The sequence below is a fragment of the Periplaneta americana genome, chromosome 17, assembly GCF_040183065.1.
Source record: "Periplaneta americana isolate PAMFEO1 chromosome 17, P.americana_PAMFEO1_priV1, whole genome shotgun sequence".
In the NCBI taxonomy this organism is placed as follows: domain Eukaryota; kingdom Metazoa; phylum Arthropoda; class Insecta; order Blattodea; family Blattidae; genus Periplaneta; species Periplaneta americana.
The window spans coordinates 91,179,209-91,197,677 of NC_091133.1; the positions used below are offsets into that span (position 1 = coordinate 91,179,209).

General features: G+C 34.1%; 1 protein-coding gene across 6 annotated transcripts in view; it reads right to left on the bottom strand.

Annotated features, from left to right (window-relative positions):
* Window positions 1-18,469, bottom strand: part of Pde8 (phosphodiesterase 8) — a 770,548-nt gene that overhangs the window by 16,289 nt on the left and 735,790 nt on the right. For 5 of the 6 annotated variants that reach the window (XM_069816063.1, XM_069816067.1, XM_069816070.1 and 2 more), the window contains 3 exons: window positions 13,735-13,862; window positions 3,403-3,542; window positions 115-276 (listed from right to left, as the gene is read on the bottom strand). In XM_069816063.1, coding sequence (XP_069672164.1) covers window positions 115-276; window positions 3,403-3,542; window positions 13,735-13,862 — 430 coding nt within the window. Of the gene's footprint in view, window positions 1-114; window positions 277-3,402; window positions 3,543-3,941; window positions 4,004-13,734; window positions 13,863-18,469 lie in introns of those variants that run through there. The other variant, XM_069816068.1, reaches the window with a different exon arrangement.

The following is an 18,469-nucleotide window of genomic DNA, read 5'->3' on the forward strand; positions in this document are numbered from 1 at the left end:
CATTTTAACCCCAGCAGTGTACTGCAGTAGGCCTACTCATTTAGAATGAGAGCGGTTGATAAAGAAGTCGTTCTGAAATTGTGTGTTGTGTCTGAAGTTACGATGGTAAGTTACCTGATTAAAATACTCCTCGGCGATCCTGACTGCCCACTCCACGCACATCTTGACGGGTCGCGTCGGGTTGGACACATCTGCACACTTGATGAGCATTCTCTTGATAAGCGCTATATTTTCCGGGGCGGTCAGAATTCCGACGTCAGGAGAACTTCGCCCACCCTGGAAATCAGGATCAAATGCATGAGAACAGTAATTTCAAGGCTTAAATAGAGTTCGGAATTTTATGTAATGAACGGCAACTGGATTTTTATGCACTGAATTTTAACTCTTAATCCGAAGCATACACTAAATCACACTTACAGAAAGATCGGTCTAGAAGACCGAGACATATTTTATTATTGTTCCGATGAGTAATTTATACACATTTCATTCAAGATAATATATTTTTATCAATAAACACATATTTTACAATAAATATAATTTTAAAAATTTAATTCAAGATTATTTATTTAAAAAATAATGACGCAGAGTTACCTGAGTGGATATTATGTAGGTTAAAACCGTTTTAAGAAAACCTGACAAAGGAGATCTGTAACAATAGGAGTTTTGTTAGGATCCGTCTGTGCTTATGTATTAACAAATATTATTAGTTTACAATATCTGTCACATTTATTTAGTTTTAAACGTTTTCGGCTTAATTAAGCCATCTTCAGAAAAGTTTATGCCTATATACATGAAAGTAGTACATGTGTATGTGATACAAATAAATAAACCAATTAAAATGAATCTCTGTAGAAGTAGGTGAACATGCAATGAATTAAAACATTACTGTATTAAAACAGGGCTATGTGAGCCATAATCAAAATTATTAAAAATTATTAATACTAAAATTAAATTAAAAAAATGTGCGATGGAGTTGCAATTGAAACAGGTGATGTCCAGATCTGACTAAATATGGTGAATCAATATCATAAGTGCTGTGGAAACATCCCTGTAGACACTGAAGGTAGAAAGACAACTGTTTCAAATTGCAACTGCAACGCACATGTTTTTAATTTAATTTTAGTATTTAAGAACTTTTAATAAATTTGATTATGGCTCACATAGCCCTGTTTTTAATACAGCAATGTTTTAATTCATTGTATGTTCACCTACTTCTACAGAGATTCATTTTAATTGGTTTATTTATTTGTATCACATACACATGTACTACTTTCATGTATATAGGCAAAAGCTTCTCTGAAGATGGCTTAATTAAGCCGAAAACATTTAAAACGAAATAAATGTGACAAATATTGTAAACTAATAATATTTGTTAATAGATAAGCACAGACGGATCCTAACAAAACTCCTATTGTTATTGTATCAGCTTATCGGCCCTCACCATGCTTTTCAAAAAAGGAGATCTGGTTCACAGAAACTGAAGATTACATCTATTGAAGTGAGCTAAAATTTGTAAGTAACGTTTTAAGCCGTTTAGTTGAACTTATGTTTGAAAACAAGCACCGTCTACAAGGTTACGTCAGCGAAAACTGTAGCCAATTGCAGTAAGTGGCGGGAACTCCATTAACTGCACAATGAACACGAAGTTCGCGCCATTTACTACAGATGGTTAACACTCGAAGAACACATAGAAAAGGTTTTCATCAAGACATGAAAGAAATGAAGGATTCAGAACCATAGTGGGCCAAGTGCCATTTACTAAAACCGTAGAAAACAAGGGTTAAAATAAGGATATTACCATAATAATGCAATGGAGACATATAGCAAGTAATATAAAGTATACACATTAAAACTAAATGATATGTCACTCTTCATTAAACTATGGTGTTCACTTAACTTTAACCCTTGCTTTCTCCGTTTTTAATAAATGGCGCTTGGACCACTATGGCTCTGAACCCTTCAAATAGAAAAGCGTTATCAAGGCAGGTGGGATCAAGTGATGATGGCTGAATACTGTTTTTTTCGATTTATTTATTTATTTACTTATTTATTATTTATTTATTTATTTATTTATTTATTCTGGTGTAGTTAAGGCCATCAGGCCTTCTCTTCCACAACACCAGGAATACAAATACAATAATATAGAAAAACAGAGAAAAAAACACTATATACAAAATAAAGCTACACAAAAAATAAAGAGAGAGAGAGAGAAAAAAAACACTATAAACAAAGTAAAGCCACACAAATATATACACAGGTTGCAGTCACACAAACTTTAAATGAGTGATTAAGTATCATAATTAATTGTATCCTAACTAATTGACTAACATAAACAAGAAACTTGCAATTTTAATCTAGATTAAAAAAGAAAAAGAAAAAAACACAAATCAATGCTTCTAGCAATACCTAAAAGCATTAACTAAGACAAAATTTTCCAATTTAATTTTGTTGGTCTATGAAAAGAGACAATGTAGAGCTGCAACATATAAGACAATCTAGAAGACAGAATTTCCAAATTAAGAGGAAGCGGTATTGAAAAAAATGAATGTCTCAGGCTTGGAATGAGTTGAAGCTAAATTGTGATTATGAACAAGATAGTGCTGTTTGATTTTGCTTGCTGTATACTATAGACATTTTCAAAGATTACTTGATTTATATATATAAATGTGTTTAATAGGCCTATTACATGATTGGAGCTATAAATATGGCAATTCTTCAAATCATTATACGAATTTTTCATACGTGATAGGCAAAATCTGACTTCAGATCCTTCAACAGAAGCTAACTATTAATTAAGATCAACCTTCGATTTTAAAAGCCTTAAACCAAAATGTAATTTTGCAACCCTGTGTAATCTAGAGTATTAACTGAGAAGATTACGATTTATTTTTCAATTGCTAACTCTAAATACAATTTAAAATATAAAAATGTTGGAGATAACATTTATAGAATATATAACAAATTAAAACACGAACATCATTGGAATATACTGAGCGACAAGAATAGCTGTGAAGTGTTACGATAAAGTTATGAGCTAACTATAGGCCTATAAGTAATTAAATAAGACAAATTTACTTCATAATATCCTACATCCAATTGTCGCCGCACTTTCTATATTTATATAAACCGGGGAGGGCAGAAGTTGGGCACTAGCCCAGTGAAGGCGTTCCTGGACGTGGTAACACTACAATGGGATGGAATCGGTAGGTCCACATCTGGAATTTCTAGGTGACACAACACAGAACAAAAACTGATATTGAAAAAATATTCTTTCCCGATGAGGAATTACAATCCTCTACCGTAATCCCCATAATGTCAATACCATACTGTGTCCATTGCTTACATAAGGGAAGGGGGAATAAAATATCATTAAATAAAAATTAAGAAAGGAAAACCTCTTACATCTGGACTGTCGTCCTCCTTTTTGATCGAGAAAACGTTGACGAATTTTGCCAAGTGTTCGAAGTGTTTTGTCATCTCTGTTGCTAAAATCATGTCCACAATATTCTGCCGAACTGCTTTGTAGACATCTCTTTCTAATGCTGAAACAAATGAACAATTTCATCATATTAGCTACTAATTACCCTTCTGATGATTATGGTAATGAAAATGCCAAGTACGGTAAGTGTAACTAAAATAATGTACAGTTCAAATATAAAGGATTAATATTCTAACAAAAATATAACAAGAATTTCTAATGTTGAAACAAGGTATTTTAAAATTTTCTTTAAATCAGTGATATTCAACTTTTTTGTACGGGTACTCCAAGATATAGTAGTTTCTCTTAAATTTCGTGCCCCAAAGAGAAAAAAATATATATATTCGCTCCAAAGTTGCATGTTTTTACGGCGGGATCTCTTGTAGTTAGCCCTCAAAATGGCCCTGATTATTCACTGTTTATCATGAAAGAATATTTAATTATATTTCTTTATTTTACATACCCCCTAAGATTTCTTCGCGTACCCCCGGTCACACTTTCCCGGCCATTTGGGGCAAGTGTAATCTATGGAAAAAATATACATATTTGTAGTGTTAATCTGCTTCAGGGACAAATGTATGGTCAGCAATTCCAAACCTATTTAAATATTTTCAGAAATAAATTATCACCAGCGATTTTTACGGTGCAAACTTTGTTTCAAAATGAAACATCTATCTTCTGAAACATAAAACTGAACTGAACTACATTTAGCCTATATTCTTACACACATATTTTTACACAAAATCAACAACGGCTGAAAATACAATAAAGATTTCAGCAATATTAGCAAATACTTTACTATAATAATACCGGACAGCTGTAAACCAGCAGCATTGACATGAGTGCGAAATATCGCGAACCTGACATCTAGCGGAGCGACGTGCAATTACGTCCACAAATACAAATATTAACATAGCGGTATTCGGACTAATGTTTAAAACGAGAGTTACTAATGTGGAATAATATATGAAACACCTAAGAAATGTTGAATAATATTTAATGAAAATTATTATCTTATATCAAAGCTGCATATTATGAGAAATATTGCATACTTCATATTACTTTCCGTAATTAATTGTTAGATATTTTTTTCTTTGGTTTAGTGAGACAAAATCAATTCTGACATTAAGAATGAATTTACAATAATGCTTTATATATCCACTGTTGACAACCGCAAACATAAAATTTATAGCAATCTGATGCTTGTAAAAATTAGTAAAGGCGTGTGAACAATAAGACTTAATTTGATAAAACCTTAAAATTGCCAATACATTTTAACTTCTAGTCATTTATTAGGTCTAAATAAAAAAGCTAATTTTTATTTTTCTATCAACACAAAGACGAAGGAATTAGGCCTACTAAATAATGTTATTGACTCACATTTTATGATCCCTCGGAAATCGAAAGTACGATTTGGAGCAATTTGTAATGCTGTAATTTTGTAGCAATTATAAACAGCACATATACACCCTAACATTTTAACACAGCACTAATTAATAAAACTATTAACTAGCCCAGCAACAATATACATTGCAGTTGATTAAAGCTTGTTTCTTGAGTATCGCCACACCGAAAGCCTAGGTAGCAGCACCAGCGTCGTTCGCGCGCAGAACTGTTAGTTGTCCGGTATTATTATAGTAAGGTATTTGATATTAGTACAAACAACAAGTTGGTACACTGGCGTTCAAAGATACCCGACCTCTACTAATCGATAGTGATTGATAATTTCTTAGTGAAAGTGTAGCTTCTTTAGTTATTAATTCTATGAATAGATTGCGAACATAACAGTCAGTGTCACTATTAGTACATAAATATACTCACATTATAGATTTCAAAATTTCATCCCCCTCTAATGATTGTAAAAAGCATTGGATTTAGCGGGAAACAGATGATATTGTCAATTATGAGAATAATTTATACTTAATCTACATCAACATTTTCTTCAACACATTTTTACTCGTCCCAATAATAGTGTCACCTATTGATAACTAGCGGAACTATTCCAAAGTTTGTCAATTTGTTACATTTTTGGTTCTGATTCTTACCGTGGTTAGAAAGGTCGCTTACACGATCAAGAAATTGGAGGTCAGATACCTTTGAACGTCAATGTACATCAATCACAACAATAATGGGCTGAGTAAGCCGAGAAGAACCCGGCCCTTCTGAGTGAAAGACCAACGCGCTGGCGCTAAATCACAGATACGGTATGTCCCCCTTAGAATAAAATATTGTAAGTATTCCTTTTTAAAATCTATCTTCTTTTTTCTCTGACACAGTCGCTGACTGAAGAGAATGTATTGAAATGAGCGAGAGCAGCGTTGATTTCCCTCATTGTTGATTAAAAGAGTGTCAAGCAATAAATAAATGAAATCAAGGCACTTATTATTCATTAGTGTTGATTTTTATTTCTGTTTCCGTGCTAAGCAGTTTCCGCTAAATACTGACAGGCTTTACAATAGTAAATTGAAGAGATCAGAAAAAATTCCGTTATTGACAGGATTTTGTTGATTTAATGTTCCGTTATGGACAGGTTTTACTGAATTTATGTCATAGAACTTATGAATTCTATTCTGGCAATAAAAATTATTCTAATTATATTTGTTTTATTACCAAGTAGTAATCAAAAGCATTTTGCCAGTAACAGTTCAACACAAGAAGACATAAGTTATTAATTACAGTAATAATAATAATAATAATAATAATAATAATAATAATAATAATAATAATAATAATAATAATAAAGTCACAGAGGATTCATAATATGGTTCCCATACTATTGTGTAACACGTTTATGTTTTCAGGTGGGTATTATTGTAATATTTAGATTTTTAAGGAACTGATTATAAGGATTATGAATATGATTAAAAGTAAAATAAATTGGTTGCAATTTTTGTGATCTATTATTGCTTTTTTTTCATTTCATAACTATACGTATAACACATATCTATACAAATATTTACAATTTAATTGCTGTTTCAAATGAATTTGCTTGTTGGATAGACTTCTCATACCCTGCCAAGTGTCTATGATTAATAAGAGGAATAAAAAAATAATTCATGCAAAAAATCAATTCTTTCCCTCTATAAAACATCGTATCTAATCCGTTTTAAGGAAATTACGTCATAATAGTGTGACGTAACTCAATGCCATTGTTAAGCAGTGACATCAGATGTTGAAAGTTCCGTGACATTTTATCCATTTGACACAATAGCATAAATGTTTCATGTTAATAATAATAATAATAATAATAATAATAATAATAATAATAATAATAATAATAATAATAATAATAACAATAATAATAGTAATAATAATTTATTTATATTTATGTATAATAATAATAATAATAATAATAATAATAATAATAATAGATCAATCTATAACTTATTTAAAAGACTAATCAAGCTGCAGTCCCGCGCCGTGGCGTCGTTGTCTAAGGCATTCTGCCTAGGACTCGCGTTACAGAATGTGCGCTGGTTCGAGTTCTGATGGGGGAAGAAATTTTCTCATGAAATTTCGGCCAGAGTGTGGGACCGGTGCCCACCCAGCATCGTGATGCACTTCGGGAGCTAAGATAGGTAGCGAAATCCGGTTGCGAATGCCAGCTATAACGGTTGGGGGGATCATCGTGCTAACCACACGATACCTCCATTCTGGTTGGATAATCGTCCATCTCTGCTTCGGTGTGTGGGCGTGAGGCCAGCAGCCGGCTGGTCGGTCTAGGCCCTTCACGGGCTGTAGCGCCTCGGATTATTTCCTATATATAATCAAGCTGCAACTTTTGTCGCTTTTGAACATATCCCGTCCTGAAAATTAGCCTACTTTTACTCATTGTTCTACAAGTCTTGTAATTTCCGCAGAGAATAAACACTTATTTTGATGTCGTTGCTAGTTTTTCACTTTCGTTTTCACTTAATCATTAACATCGAATTTCGTTCGTTTCAACCTAGTTAGCTAATGCATTGCACAACTAGGATTGAAGATTCTGCTACTTCCCCCAACACAGTAAGGACAAGCGTTTGCTGGAGGAGGAGGAGGAGGAGGAGGAGGAGGAGGAGGAGGAGGAGGAGGAGGAGAAGAAGAAGAAGAACCTCCTTTCTTTGTATTTTGCGCCGTTTCTGCAATAACGCTGGCTTCATTCTATTTCTCAGCAAGTCTATGAAATACTCGTTATCCACAGTACAACGATCTTCCAAGACGTCATAGTAAATTAGTTTGTTTGAAGATGATAAGAGATTTGAAATTCTTTAACAGATGAGTATACACGTCTCCAGTTCTCTACTACATGGCCTATGTCTTAGATTCTGGTGTTTCGTCGCACGTCACAATTAGGCCAACTTCTATAAATTCAATTCCTTTTACCATATTATAATGATTCTTCATATTACTGAAACTCTAAGTCGCATATCTTTGTCCTCAATTGTAACTTCCTCCGAGATCCATTTTGAGAAAGTAAGTATTTTTAGTTGGTTATTTAATGACGCTGTATCAACTATTAAGTCATTTAGCGCCAATGGATGGTGGTGAGATGGTATCTACGGAGATGAGGGGGAAGATTCGTCATAGAATACCCGACATTCATCTTACGGTTGGGGAAAATATAGGAAAACCAGGTAATTAATCCAAACTGGAATCGAACCTACTTCTAAGCGTAACTTCGGATCAGCAGGAAAATGCGCTTGCCGCCTGAGCTACGCCGGTGGCTTTGAAAAAGTTTTGTGATAGTTCAAACGATCATGAACAAAATACACAGCTCCACAAATACGAGTAATTGACATTTTAATGCCTCATCCTGTATAGTTATTCTCCTGTTTTTTCTATCATCTTGTCAATATTATTTTCAAAACCTGGCGTTGAAACTTCGATTGGTCTTCGTAGTCGTCAGTGATCACATCACTCGTTCTACCATTTTTAAACATATCAAACCAATTACGAAATAAAATTAGTACGGATCATACAGTTTATTAATACCATATTGTTTGCACATTCTTGAATAGATCTCTATAGGTCTTCATATCTTCCGATACTGTGTGCATAGTTCAGGTGTATATCATAATCATTTATGTTGTAGTTACTTTTATGATTACTAAACATTCCACGCAATACCAGTACATCCTCACACATAATAGGCTACACAGTTTTAACAGTTAAAATACACGTATAGTAAGTCAAACACTAACTTTAGCTGTAAGATATTGCTGATAAAGTAGTACCAGTAACAGCAGCAGTATCAGTAATAGGAATAGCAATAGCTGTAGTATCAGCAGGAACTACGACAGTAGTAAAATAGCAATAGTAGTAGTAGCAGTAGTATCAGTAAGAACAGCAACAATAGCAGTAGCAATAGCAGTAGTATCAGTATCAACAAGAACAGCAGAAGTAGTAGGAGTAGTAGTATCAGTAGTAGGAGTAGTATCAGTAAGAAAGCAGCAGTAGCAATAGCAATAGCAGTAGTATTAGTATCAGCACGAAAATCAGCAGCAGTAGTAGCTAGCAGCAATATCAGTAAGAAAGCAGCAGTAGCAATAACAGTAGTATTAGTATCAGCAGGAGCAGCAGCAGTAGTAGTAGTAGCAGCAGTAGTAGTGGTGGTAGTAGTAGTAGTAGTAGCAGCAGTAGTAGTAGTAGTAGTAGCAGTAGTAGTAGTAATAGTAGTATCAGTAAGAACAGCAGCAATCGCAATAGCAGTAGTATTAGCATCAGCAGGAACAGCAGCAGTAGTAGTAGTAGTAGCAGTAGTAGTAGAGTAGCAGTAATATCAGTAAGAACAGCAGCAGTAGCAGTAGTAGCAATAGTAATATGAGTAATATTAGTATCAGCAGGAATAGCAGCAGTAGTAATAGTAGTAGTAGTATCAGTACGAACAGCAGCAGTAGCAGTAGTAATAGCAGTGGTATTAGTATCAGCAGGAACAGGAGCAGCAGCAGTAGTAATAATAGCAGTAGTATCAGTCAGAACAGTAGCAGTAGCAGTAGCAATAGCAGTAGTATTAGTATCAGCAGGAACAGCAGTAGTAATAGTACCCTGAGTTTATAATTACAGTAGTGCTCAAAAGTATTTTGTAGGAAGCATATGTCACAATTACATAAAGATAAGTATTGAATAGAAATAATTACAGTGGATAATTGAAAAGTATGTATTTCTAATCTATTTAGTACGAAAATACATTTAATTAAAACAGATTTATCTTGCCTAAAAATAATTAAAATTCTTCTAGATCAAAAGTAATTTGTAAGTCCAAGTATGTAATAATAAAACAAAAATATTCTGGACTGTGCGAAAGAAATCAGTATTTCGTTGCATACTCCCGAGCTTTGATCACAGCAGCACATCTGTTTGGCATTGAATCCACAAGATTTTGCAATCGCTCGAGTGGGAGTTGTGATCATTCTTCCAATAAGGCAGCAAAGAACTGATCCTTATTTGAGTAACTTCTATGACGAACACGTCGATTCAATTTATCCCAGAGATGTTCAATAGAATTAAGATACGGACTCTGGCTTGGCCAATCCAAAAGTTTGATTTTTTTATCTGCAAATAATTTTTTAACTGACCGGAAGTTTGTTTTGGATCATTGTCCTGCTGAAAAATTCAATTACGTGGCATATTCTTCCTCCCATGTGGAACCATGTTCTTTTCTAAAATGTCACTATACATGAAACTATCCATATTCCCTTCTATTTGGACTAGAGGACCAACTCCACTTCTAGAAACTATCTCCACACCATGGTGTCGGTACCTGGTATTCTTTGTTGCCTAATTGGTTTTTTGATCGACGTTCATACTGCAGTGCACACCATCAGAAGAAAATAAATTAAATTTTCTCTCATCACTTATACCAGTCTGTAGTGTTCCATGTTTGTTACATTTTTGCAAACCCTAACCTGGCCTTCCTATTTTTTGGATTTATCCGTGGTTTTCGTGATGGTGTCTACCATTTAAATCACCAGCCACTATAGGCATCCAACTAGGAAAAGTCAGTGCGCAGAAACCAGCGGACGTGACTGTCTCGCGCAGATGACGTATGCTCCCGTTCCCAGTATGCTCTCACGCCTACTGCAGGGATAAGAGGGGTATAGCATGCGTGCCGCGAGGAGTTCGAGCTGAGTTTTGCGTAGGATACCTATAGGCGACGTTTCACAGTGGAGACATGTAGGTTCAGTCCATGGCTGCTCTAGGTCATCCCTAATTTGTCGAGCCGATTTTCATGAATCAGCAACCGATTGCTTAAAAATATTTTGTTCTCCCTCACTGTTTTTTTTTTCGAGGACGACCAGATCTTGGCTTATTGTCTAGAGCTGGGGACGGAGCGAGTAGAACTGTTGAGTTACTCGGTTCTATCGGTTTATGTGCTTGGCAGCGGAGCACCGAAGTTACTCGGTTAACCGTAACCGTTACCAGTCAGTTCAAACGTTCTAACAGAGTTCGAGTGTTTTACTTAATTCTAGCAGACAACAACGTAGGTACTGTTGTATTTAAATATTTTCTGCTGCAGGACAAATTATTTCCTTATCCCCAAGGCGGGCTGAAAGGCCTCTAGTATTGAAGAGGAGTTCATCCTATTATATGACCTGTCAAGTGGGCGTAATGAACATTGACAGTCTGAACATATTACTATACATAATAATAATAATAATAATAATAATAATAATAATAATAATAATATATTATAATATAATATTATTACTATTACTATTATTACTATTATTATTATTATTATTATTATTATTATTATTATCATTATCATCATCATATTAGAGTGTTTGATTAATATTAAAATATGTTAAAAAAAAGAAGTGCATTATATTTTTCTTCTACTTGTGTATATTGGATTTGTGTTACCTCATCAGTCATCATTTAATTTGTATTTATTTCTACGAATTACGTTACCTAATTACTTTAATTTATCAATAATATTACTCTTCACCAAAGAGAACGTGGTTTTATTGAAGGCTAGTAATGGTATAAAATAAATAAACATTATGTTCTTCAGTTTAAGATTCCACGTTTTATTGATTATTTTATCCACTTTCCGTAATAGTAAATAATTCTGTGTGTTATTATTAAGTGTTTTAGGCAGCGCTTCATGGAGCCCGTTTCTTTCTATCTTCTTTTTTAATTAGCTGCAGCGTTTAACGTTTACATCACATGTTAATTTATTAGCTGTTAGTATTAAAAATTATTTTATCAATGTTATTTCGTCTGTTATATATAACAACACTGAAAGTTAAATAGGTCTTTCATACAAAATAACTCCGCAAATAGTTGTAACCACGCAAATGAAATTTGCAACGCCATTTTGCAATGAAGAGAAGCACTTTTTTCTCGTCAATTGGCAAAGCGAAAGCGCTTTACTACAACGCTTTTAAAACACGCTTGGTTTCACTTTCAAAGTAGGTACGTTCTAAAATCGACTCAATCTATCTAAATTTTAAATCTGCCGCCACAAATTTGTACTCTATACTGTACTCGGTTAAACTGTCACAGTAACTGCTCCGAACCGAACCGCTCCGTCCCCAGCCCTATTATTGTCTACTGATTTTTATTGTTTTTACCGTCGACTCTACCTACATACTTATGAGTTGTTGTGATATACCAAAATCTTTAGCAACGCTAGACTGCGATTTTCCCTTATTCAAAGCTTTAAAACAGCTTGTGTCACATCCATAGAGTATTCTTTTTGTTTTGGCATGCTTGCAATAATCTGTATAAATAAACAAGCACTGTCTAAAGTCCTAAACATCAATATTTAATGTACACCATGCCACCAAATCAAACCACAAAATACTTATGAGCTAGTGGAATATACATTGTTATTTTATGAACTTGCCTGTTTCTTAGGGTCATAGACGAGACTTTGGACCAAAGTTGACTTTGGAAAGTACAAAGTCACCATTTTCCTATTCACAGTCGACACTTTGAGGAAAGTAAACTTCAATCGTGACTTTACTTCGAAGTCGCCGAAAACCTAGACTTTTACTTTACTTTCGTTCGTGGACATAAGGAAAATGGCTGATATTTAGGAAATTGTTGAATTTTCCGAGAATATTGAAGACATCTAAGAGATTATTAAAGCTGCTAATGTTCCTTAGCGTATTATTATAGATTATAAATGCAAATCAAGGCACAGATTCGATAAACAGACAATATTAGATATCCTCGTCATTTTTCAACTTTCATTGATGAATAATCAAAGAGGATTATCTGTTCCACCAATAAATAATACAACTTATTTCATCACGAGTTTACGCTGGAGGTAAGGATTAATAGCTTAATATTGATTCTTACTATTTAATTCTATAGAGGATATGTTATACAGGTGGAAATGCAGTTAATTTATAATCCTTGCGGTCGTCATAGCAATGTTTTCTGCATATTGATTTAAGATAATTTTGAAGTAGTTTCTGCAGATATGCAGGGAATAACTCTGCCAACTGTCAGCAGGATAATATGTCTCTTTCATAGTCTGTCATTGATGGCATCTTATCTTCTGTATCTTCACAACAAAATTATTTTACGATGAAATAAATTTATTGCTTAATATGAAACTAACGTAACTGCAATAGATGTTTTATTCGCAACAAAATTCTTAACAGGCAATACTATTTCAGATAAACTTACTATACCATCATGTTTTGTAATTATGAATTATGTTATATACAACACTATTCGAACTGAATTACGGATTTTTTATTATCGATTGGTGTAAAGACCTAAAAATATCAATTTTTGTACTTACGTTAGTTTCACAATAAGCCCTCGAATAATATTATTCTTATGTAAAACTGCAAGAACTATTAACAATCCTTAACATGTACCGATGTTCAATTGTTTCATTGATTTGTGACTCAAAAGATGGCTTTGATTATGGCAATGCCTACTCTATTTCAGCTATCTATTAATTTAATTGGTTTAGAAGGCAGTGATTTTGATTGCCAACATTAGAACAAGATCGTCAAATCTCGACTTACCAAAGTCAAAGTCTCAGAAGTATTGTCTATGAATAGGATTTTTAACAAAGTTAAACTTTACTATGAAAGTCGACTTTGGGAAGTCTTCATCCAAAGTCTCGTTTATGAATACGACCCTTAGATATGTAACCACAGCAACGTGATTCTACTCATAGAATGACACAGCTGTGTGCTTTGCGTTGTTGTAAATGCATGAAAACAGTACTGGCAACATAAAATCTTAACTACAAAATACTTCTGAGCGCTCTTGTACTCTATTTTTGTAGATTATAAGCAAGCTCTTACATTTAAAAATGTTAACCCGATCATCCGACATTGTTAACTTGAAAGCCAGCGCCGAATGGTGTGACTCCAGGACGCACAAGTCATTGTACAAGATCGCCAACTCGTGATTGGAGTTACAGAGGAAAGCACTGAAACAAAATTTCACTTCATTAGACAGTTCTCAAACACAAAGAAATAATCACGTAAGACATTCTCTAGTATAGAAAGTTTATATTGTTTATAGAAAATATAATATGGTCAATAAATTAATAGTCTATAATGTCATTAAAATAAAAGTTTCAGATCTTAAAATATTAAGAAATGCTGTTTCATATGTTGTGTTGTAAGGATGGTAATCGCAATTCAGTCGACTGATTTCGTCAAAATACCTATTTGTTCGTCTTTGACATGTGCAAGGTCCCACAATATTTTCTTAGAAAATATTAAGTTTAAAAGATATGTAGTAACTTAAATTGAATAAAACTGGTATGTTAGTGTTCATTTGTAGAAAAATTAAACCCAAGTAATATGATGCATAAAACAGGACTTTCAATTGAAGTTGCTGTTAAAGATTACTATTTTAATGTGCATGCAAGTTTTTCTATTGTCCTTTGCAAAAAATATTTTAAAGTAATATTTTTATTTAAATTATTGTAAGTAGTAATCATTGCTTCGATTTCTTGAAAAGTTTCATACATTTTAATACGAGATTTCAACAATTTTTTTTAATTATTAAGAGTAGGGAGAAACTCAGTTCTTTCCTTGTTACTTGTTTTCATTTACAATAGAATCATTTCAGAGCTTTTTCTTGCAGATAATGTTACGTTTAAACCAATACCTAGCGTCTGTATTTCTTTTTTGTATTTATATGTGCTATCTGGTAGGATGGAAGAGAAGGCTTTATGGCCTTAATTCTGTCAGATTAAATAAATAAATAAATAAGTAAATAAATAAAATAAATAAATAAATAAATAAAATTAACTTACTGCAACTGGGCAACAGCCCTTTCAATTTTTAGAAAGTCACAACTGTTCTTCTCATAGTACATCAAATTCAATTACTATTTATGTTTCTTTTAGTAGGTTATTTTACGACGCTTTATCAACATCTTAGGTTATTTAGCATCTGAATGAGATGAAGGTGATAATGCCGGTGAAATGAGTCCGGGGTCCAGCACCGAAAGTTATCCAGCATTTGCTCATATTGGGTTGAAGGAAAACCCCGGAAAAAACCAGGTAACTTGTCCCAACCGGGAATCGAACCCGGGCCGCCTGGTTTCGCGGCCAGACGCGCTACACTATTTATGTTGGGATGGTAAGAGACAATATAGGCTAATATCGAATATACAGAATGAAGTAAGTAATGTCATTAATATTACGATGTTATTCTTTACAACATTTCAAACAGAAATTTAAATACAATTTTGCTCGTTTTTGCTTCCATTTCGAGATAAATATTTTTATCCATGACTAGTATCTAAACTGGTCTTTATTTTATTGTCCTTAGTAACCTAAATAATGGCTTTATTCACAGCATTGAATTAAAAGTTTTTATGCTCGACCATGCCGAAATGTAGTAATTATACACCTGGTAGCAGTCCTTTAATGGATGTCATTAAAGTACACCTACTCATTAAAGTACAGGTGTTCACCCAATGACAAGTCAGCTTACAGGTGTTCAGCCAATGACAAGTCAGCTTTGTACCGTTATAAAACCGCAAGTATAGATTATTCTCGGATATGCAATCGAAAGAGAATTAGCGAAAAATCACGGAGGCTGGAAATCCAATACTTCGCAGAAGGTTATGTTCTGTTACTATAATAATTAGAGTTAATTGTAAATAATGTTCAAATAAATTCAATTTGTCATCTCGTTTTTCAATTCTAAATCAATTTTCACGTTATACCAGAGTAATGTTCATCTTATTCTGCGCCAAGGTAAATGAAATCCGGCCTCGGAAAAAATCAATACTTTCGCGTCTGCGCACATCTCACAATTCAGGTCAGTTCGCACATAACCATAATTTTGAATACTTTCAAGTTAGAAATATGGTCGAGCATAAAAAGTCGTATGAAACTTGCCTATAATGGTAATTAAGACGCTCGTATGAAAATTATGAAACTCGCTTGCGCTCGTTTCATAAACAATCATGCTTGCGTCTTAATTACTACCATCATAGGCTCGTTGCATAATGTACTATTAAGTCACTGCTATGAATGAAAACCAACACATTAGCAACAATAAAATTCATTCATTCATAACTTCTTCACAAACAACACATTACAAAGAAAAGGTCTACAATTTAAAATTGAATTTAGATACCAATAATGAAATTTAAATACCAGTAATGGATAAAATATGGTACAGTACACGAGAGTAAACCGATTTTATGCGCTCGTTTAAATTATCACCCTCGGCTTCGCCTCTGGCGCTGAACTTTCCACTCGCGCATAAAATCTAACTTTACTCTCTTACACTAAAAATTACTAATATACAAACTTTTTATAGCGTGTTTTGAAAAGCCATTGATTTAATTTTCATCATTTATCATCATTATACACTGTTCTCTTAAATTGACTGAGTATGTTGGGAAATAAACCAATGTCTTTCCCAAAAGGCGTTATAAAATGTTGAATATAAAACAGTTTTTATCTTGCAAAGGAAGTAAAAACGAAAAAAATTGTATTAAACATTATTCTTTGAAATATCTCAAAGAATAACTCCCTGAAAATTAATGAATGACATTACCTACGGTTCACCTGTATATTTTGTTTTCCGCTATGAAAATACGGTACATTACTTTAACCCAGAGGCATCATTTAGGGGGAGGAACAGAGTTGCTCCACCCCCAGGTCTAAGTTTGAAAAAGAATTGAGTAATATTACTACAAAAAGAAAAGTGAAAACTATACTTTTACTATTAAAATATTCAGCTTCTAAAACACTTCAAAAATAAAAGGCGAGCTAGTTCAGGACTTTGAAAAATGAAACCAAGGCGTTATTCTTTGCTACATTAGTGGTTGTTAAGTATTGTAAATAAAAGTACCGATATGCCTACAATTTCTTTATCAATAAAATTGTTCGTGTTCGTTTGTTTGCACCTACGTCATATTAGCAGCAAGTGCATATAAATTACGTACCGTATAAGCAAGCTATGGAGTTAACACTAGGCCTATGTGTGGAAAATTCGATCCCCGCTTGGGCTGATTACCTGGTTGGGTTTTTTCCGAGGTTTTCCCCAACCGTAAGGTGAATGCCAGGTAATCTATGGGGAATTCTCGGCCTCATCTCGCCAAATACCATCTCGCCATCACCAATCTCATCGACGCTAAATAACCTCGTACTTGATGCAGCGTCGTTAAATAACCAACTAAAAAAGTGTGGAAACTGGGTATGTACCGTGAACACAAATAAAAAAATTAAACTGTGATATCAGCCCTATCTGTAACTTGAAATAAAAAAATGCACTGTGTCCACGTATTGGATGTCTAGGTCTATATAATACTATACAGGTGAAACCGCTGATTCTGTCAATTATGAGAATAATTATTTATATTTAATCAATATGACCATTTTCCCCAACACTTTTTACCCGTCCCAATAACAGTACCACCTATTGAGAACTAACGGACCTATTTCAGAGTTAGTCAATTTGATATCTTTGGCTCTGATTATCCCGTGGTTAGAAAATTCGCTTACACAGTCATAAAATTTGTAGATCAGATATCTTTGAACGCCATTTTGATTCAGTAATTAGGAACAAAACAATTACATTACTGTTGGAATTATATTAACAAATGCTCAATATCTCGTGTCATTGGAAATGATAATTCCCTCATGTAACCTGGAGTTACGACGTCGGTTATTGCTATTGTCTTCGAGGTTTAGAAACTAAATTATTTATTGACATATGTTGTGAGTGACATTTATGGACATAAAATGTTTTAAACACAACAATGTATACCTGCATTTCAAACACCGATTATACGACGTTATTTACCGGCTGCACCAAATAGTGTTTCACATCATGAGTTTCTTATAAAGGGATGAAATGAATTTGACACGAATAACAAACTGTGTAATATGTCCCAGGCGATATGAACTACGTACTTATCAACACGGGCCTCGATCTCACGACAGCGCGGTTGGCGAGGGTGACCCTCAAGGAGTCGTCAGGAAGAAGGTGATGTTCCAAACAACATCAAAGTAACAGCGGCATTTATTAATGGTTTGACGGACAGGGGCTTGCAACGCGAAAAAGGTGGTATGATATCTCGTTTATTTTGACCAGACTATGATGCCTACGTTCCAAACTTGACATGTTGTGAAGTTACAGAACTAAAATCTCTCTTTCTTCAGCTTCACGACGGCACTGTCCATCGCCAGTACACGGAAACCTATTGAATGATGTTTTTCGACATTTCTATCTGTCTCAACTATTTTCCAAGCGCGTCCAAGGAAAGGCAAGTGACGTTACTACGCTAGTTTCGACGTTCAACCATTTCATGAAAATTAGAAGCTACACCAGCATTTCATAGAGGAATTCATCCGCCGACACGCCTGGTAGTGGTTCCATTGAAAGGTTGTTGAAGATTTGGTGGAGACGGTAGCGTTGCCGACGATGGGGGTCGCCAATGAAACCATGTTCCACGTCAATTATTGTTCCTCCACGTTTTTACTATGACCCACAGGCACCATGCCGCCTTGACAGCCTCATCTGGGCTATGAACAAATCGGCTTGAAAGAGATTATTCAAA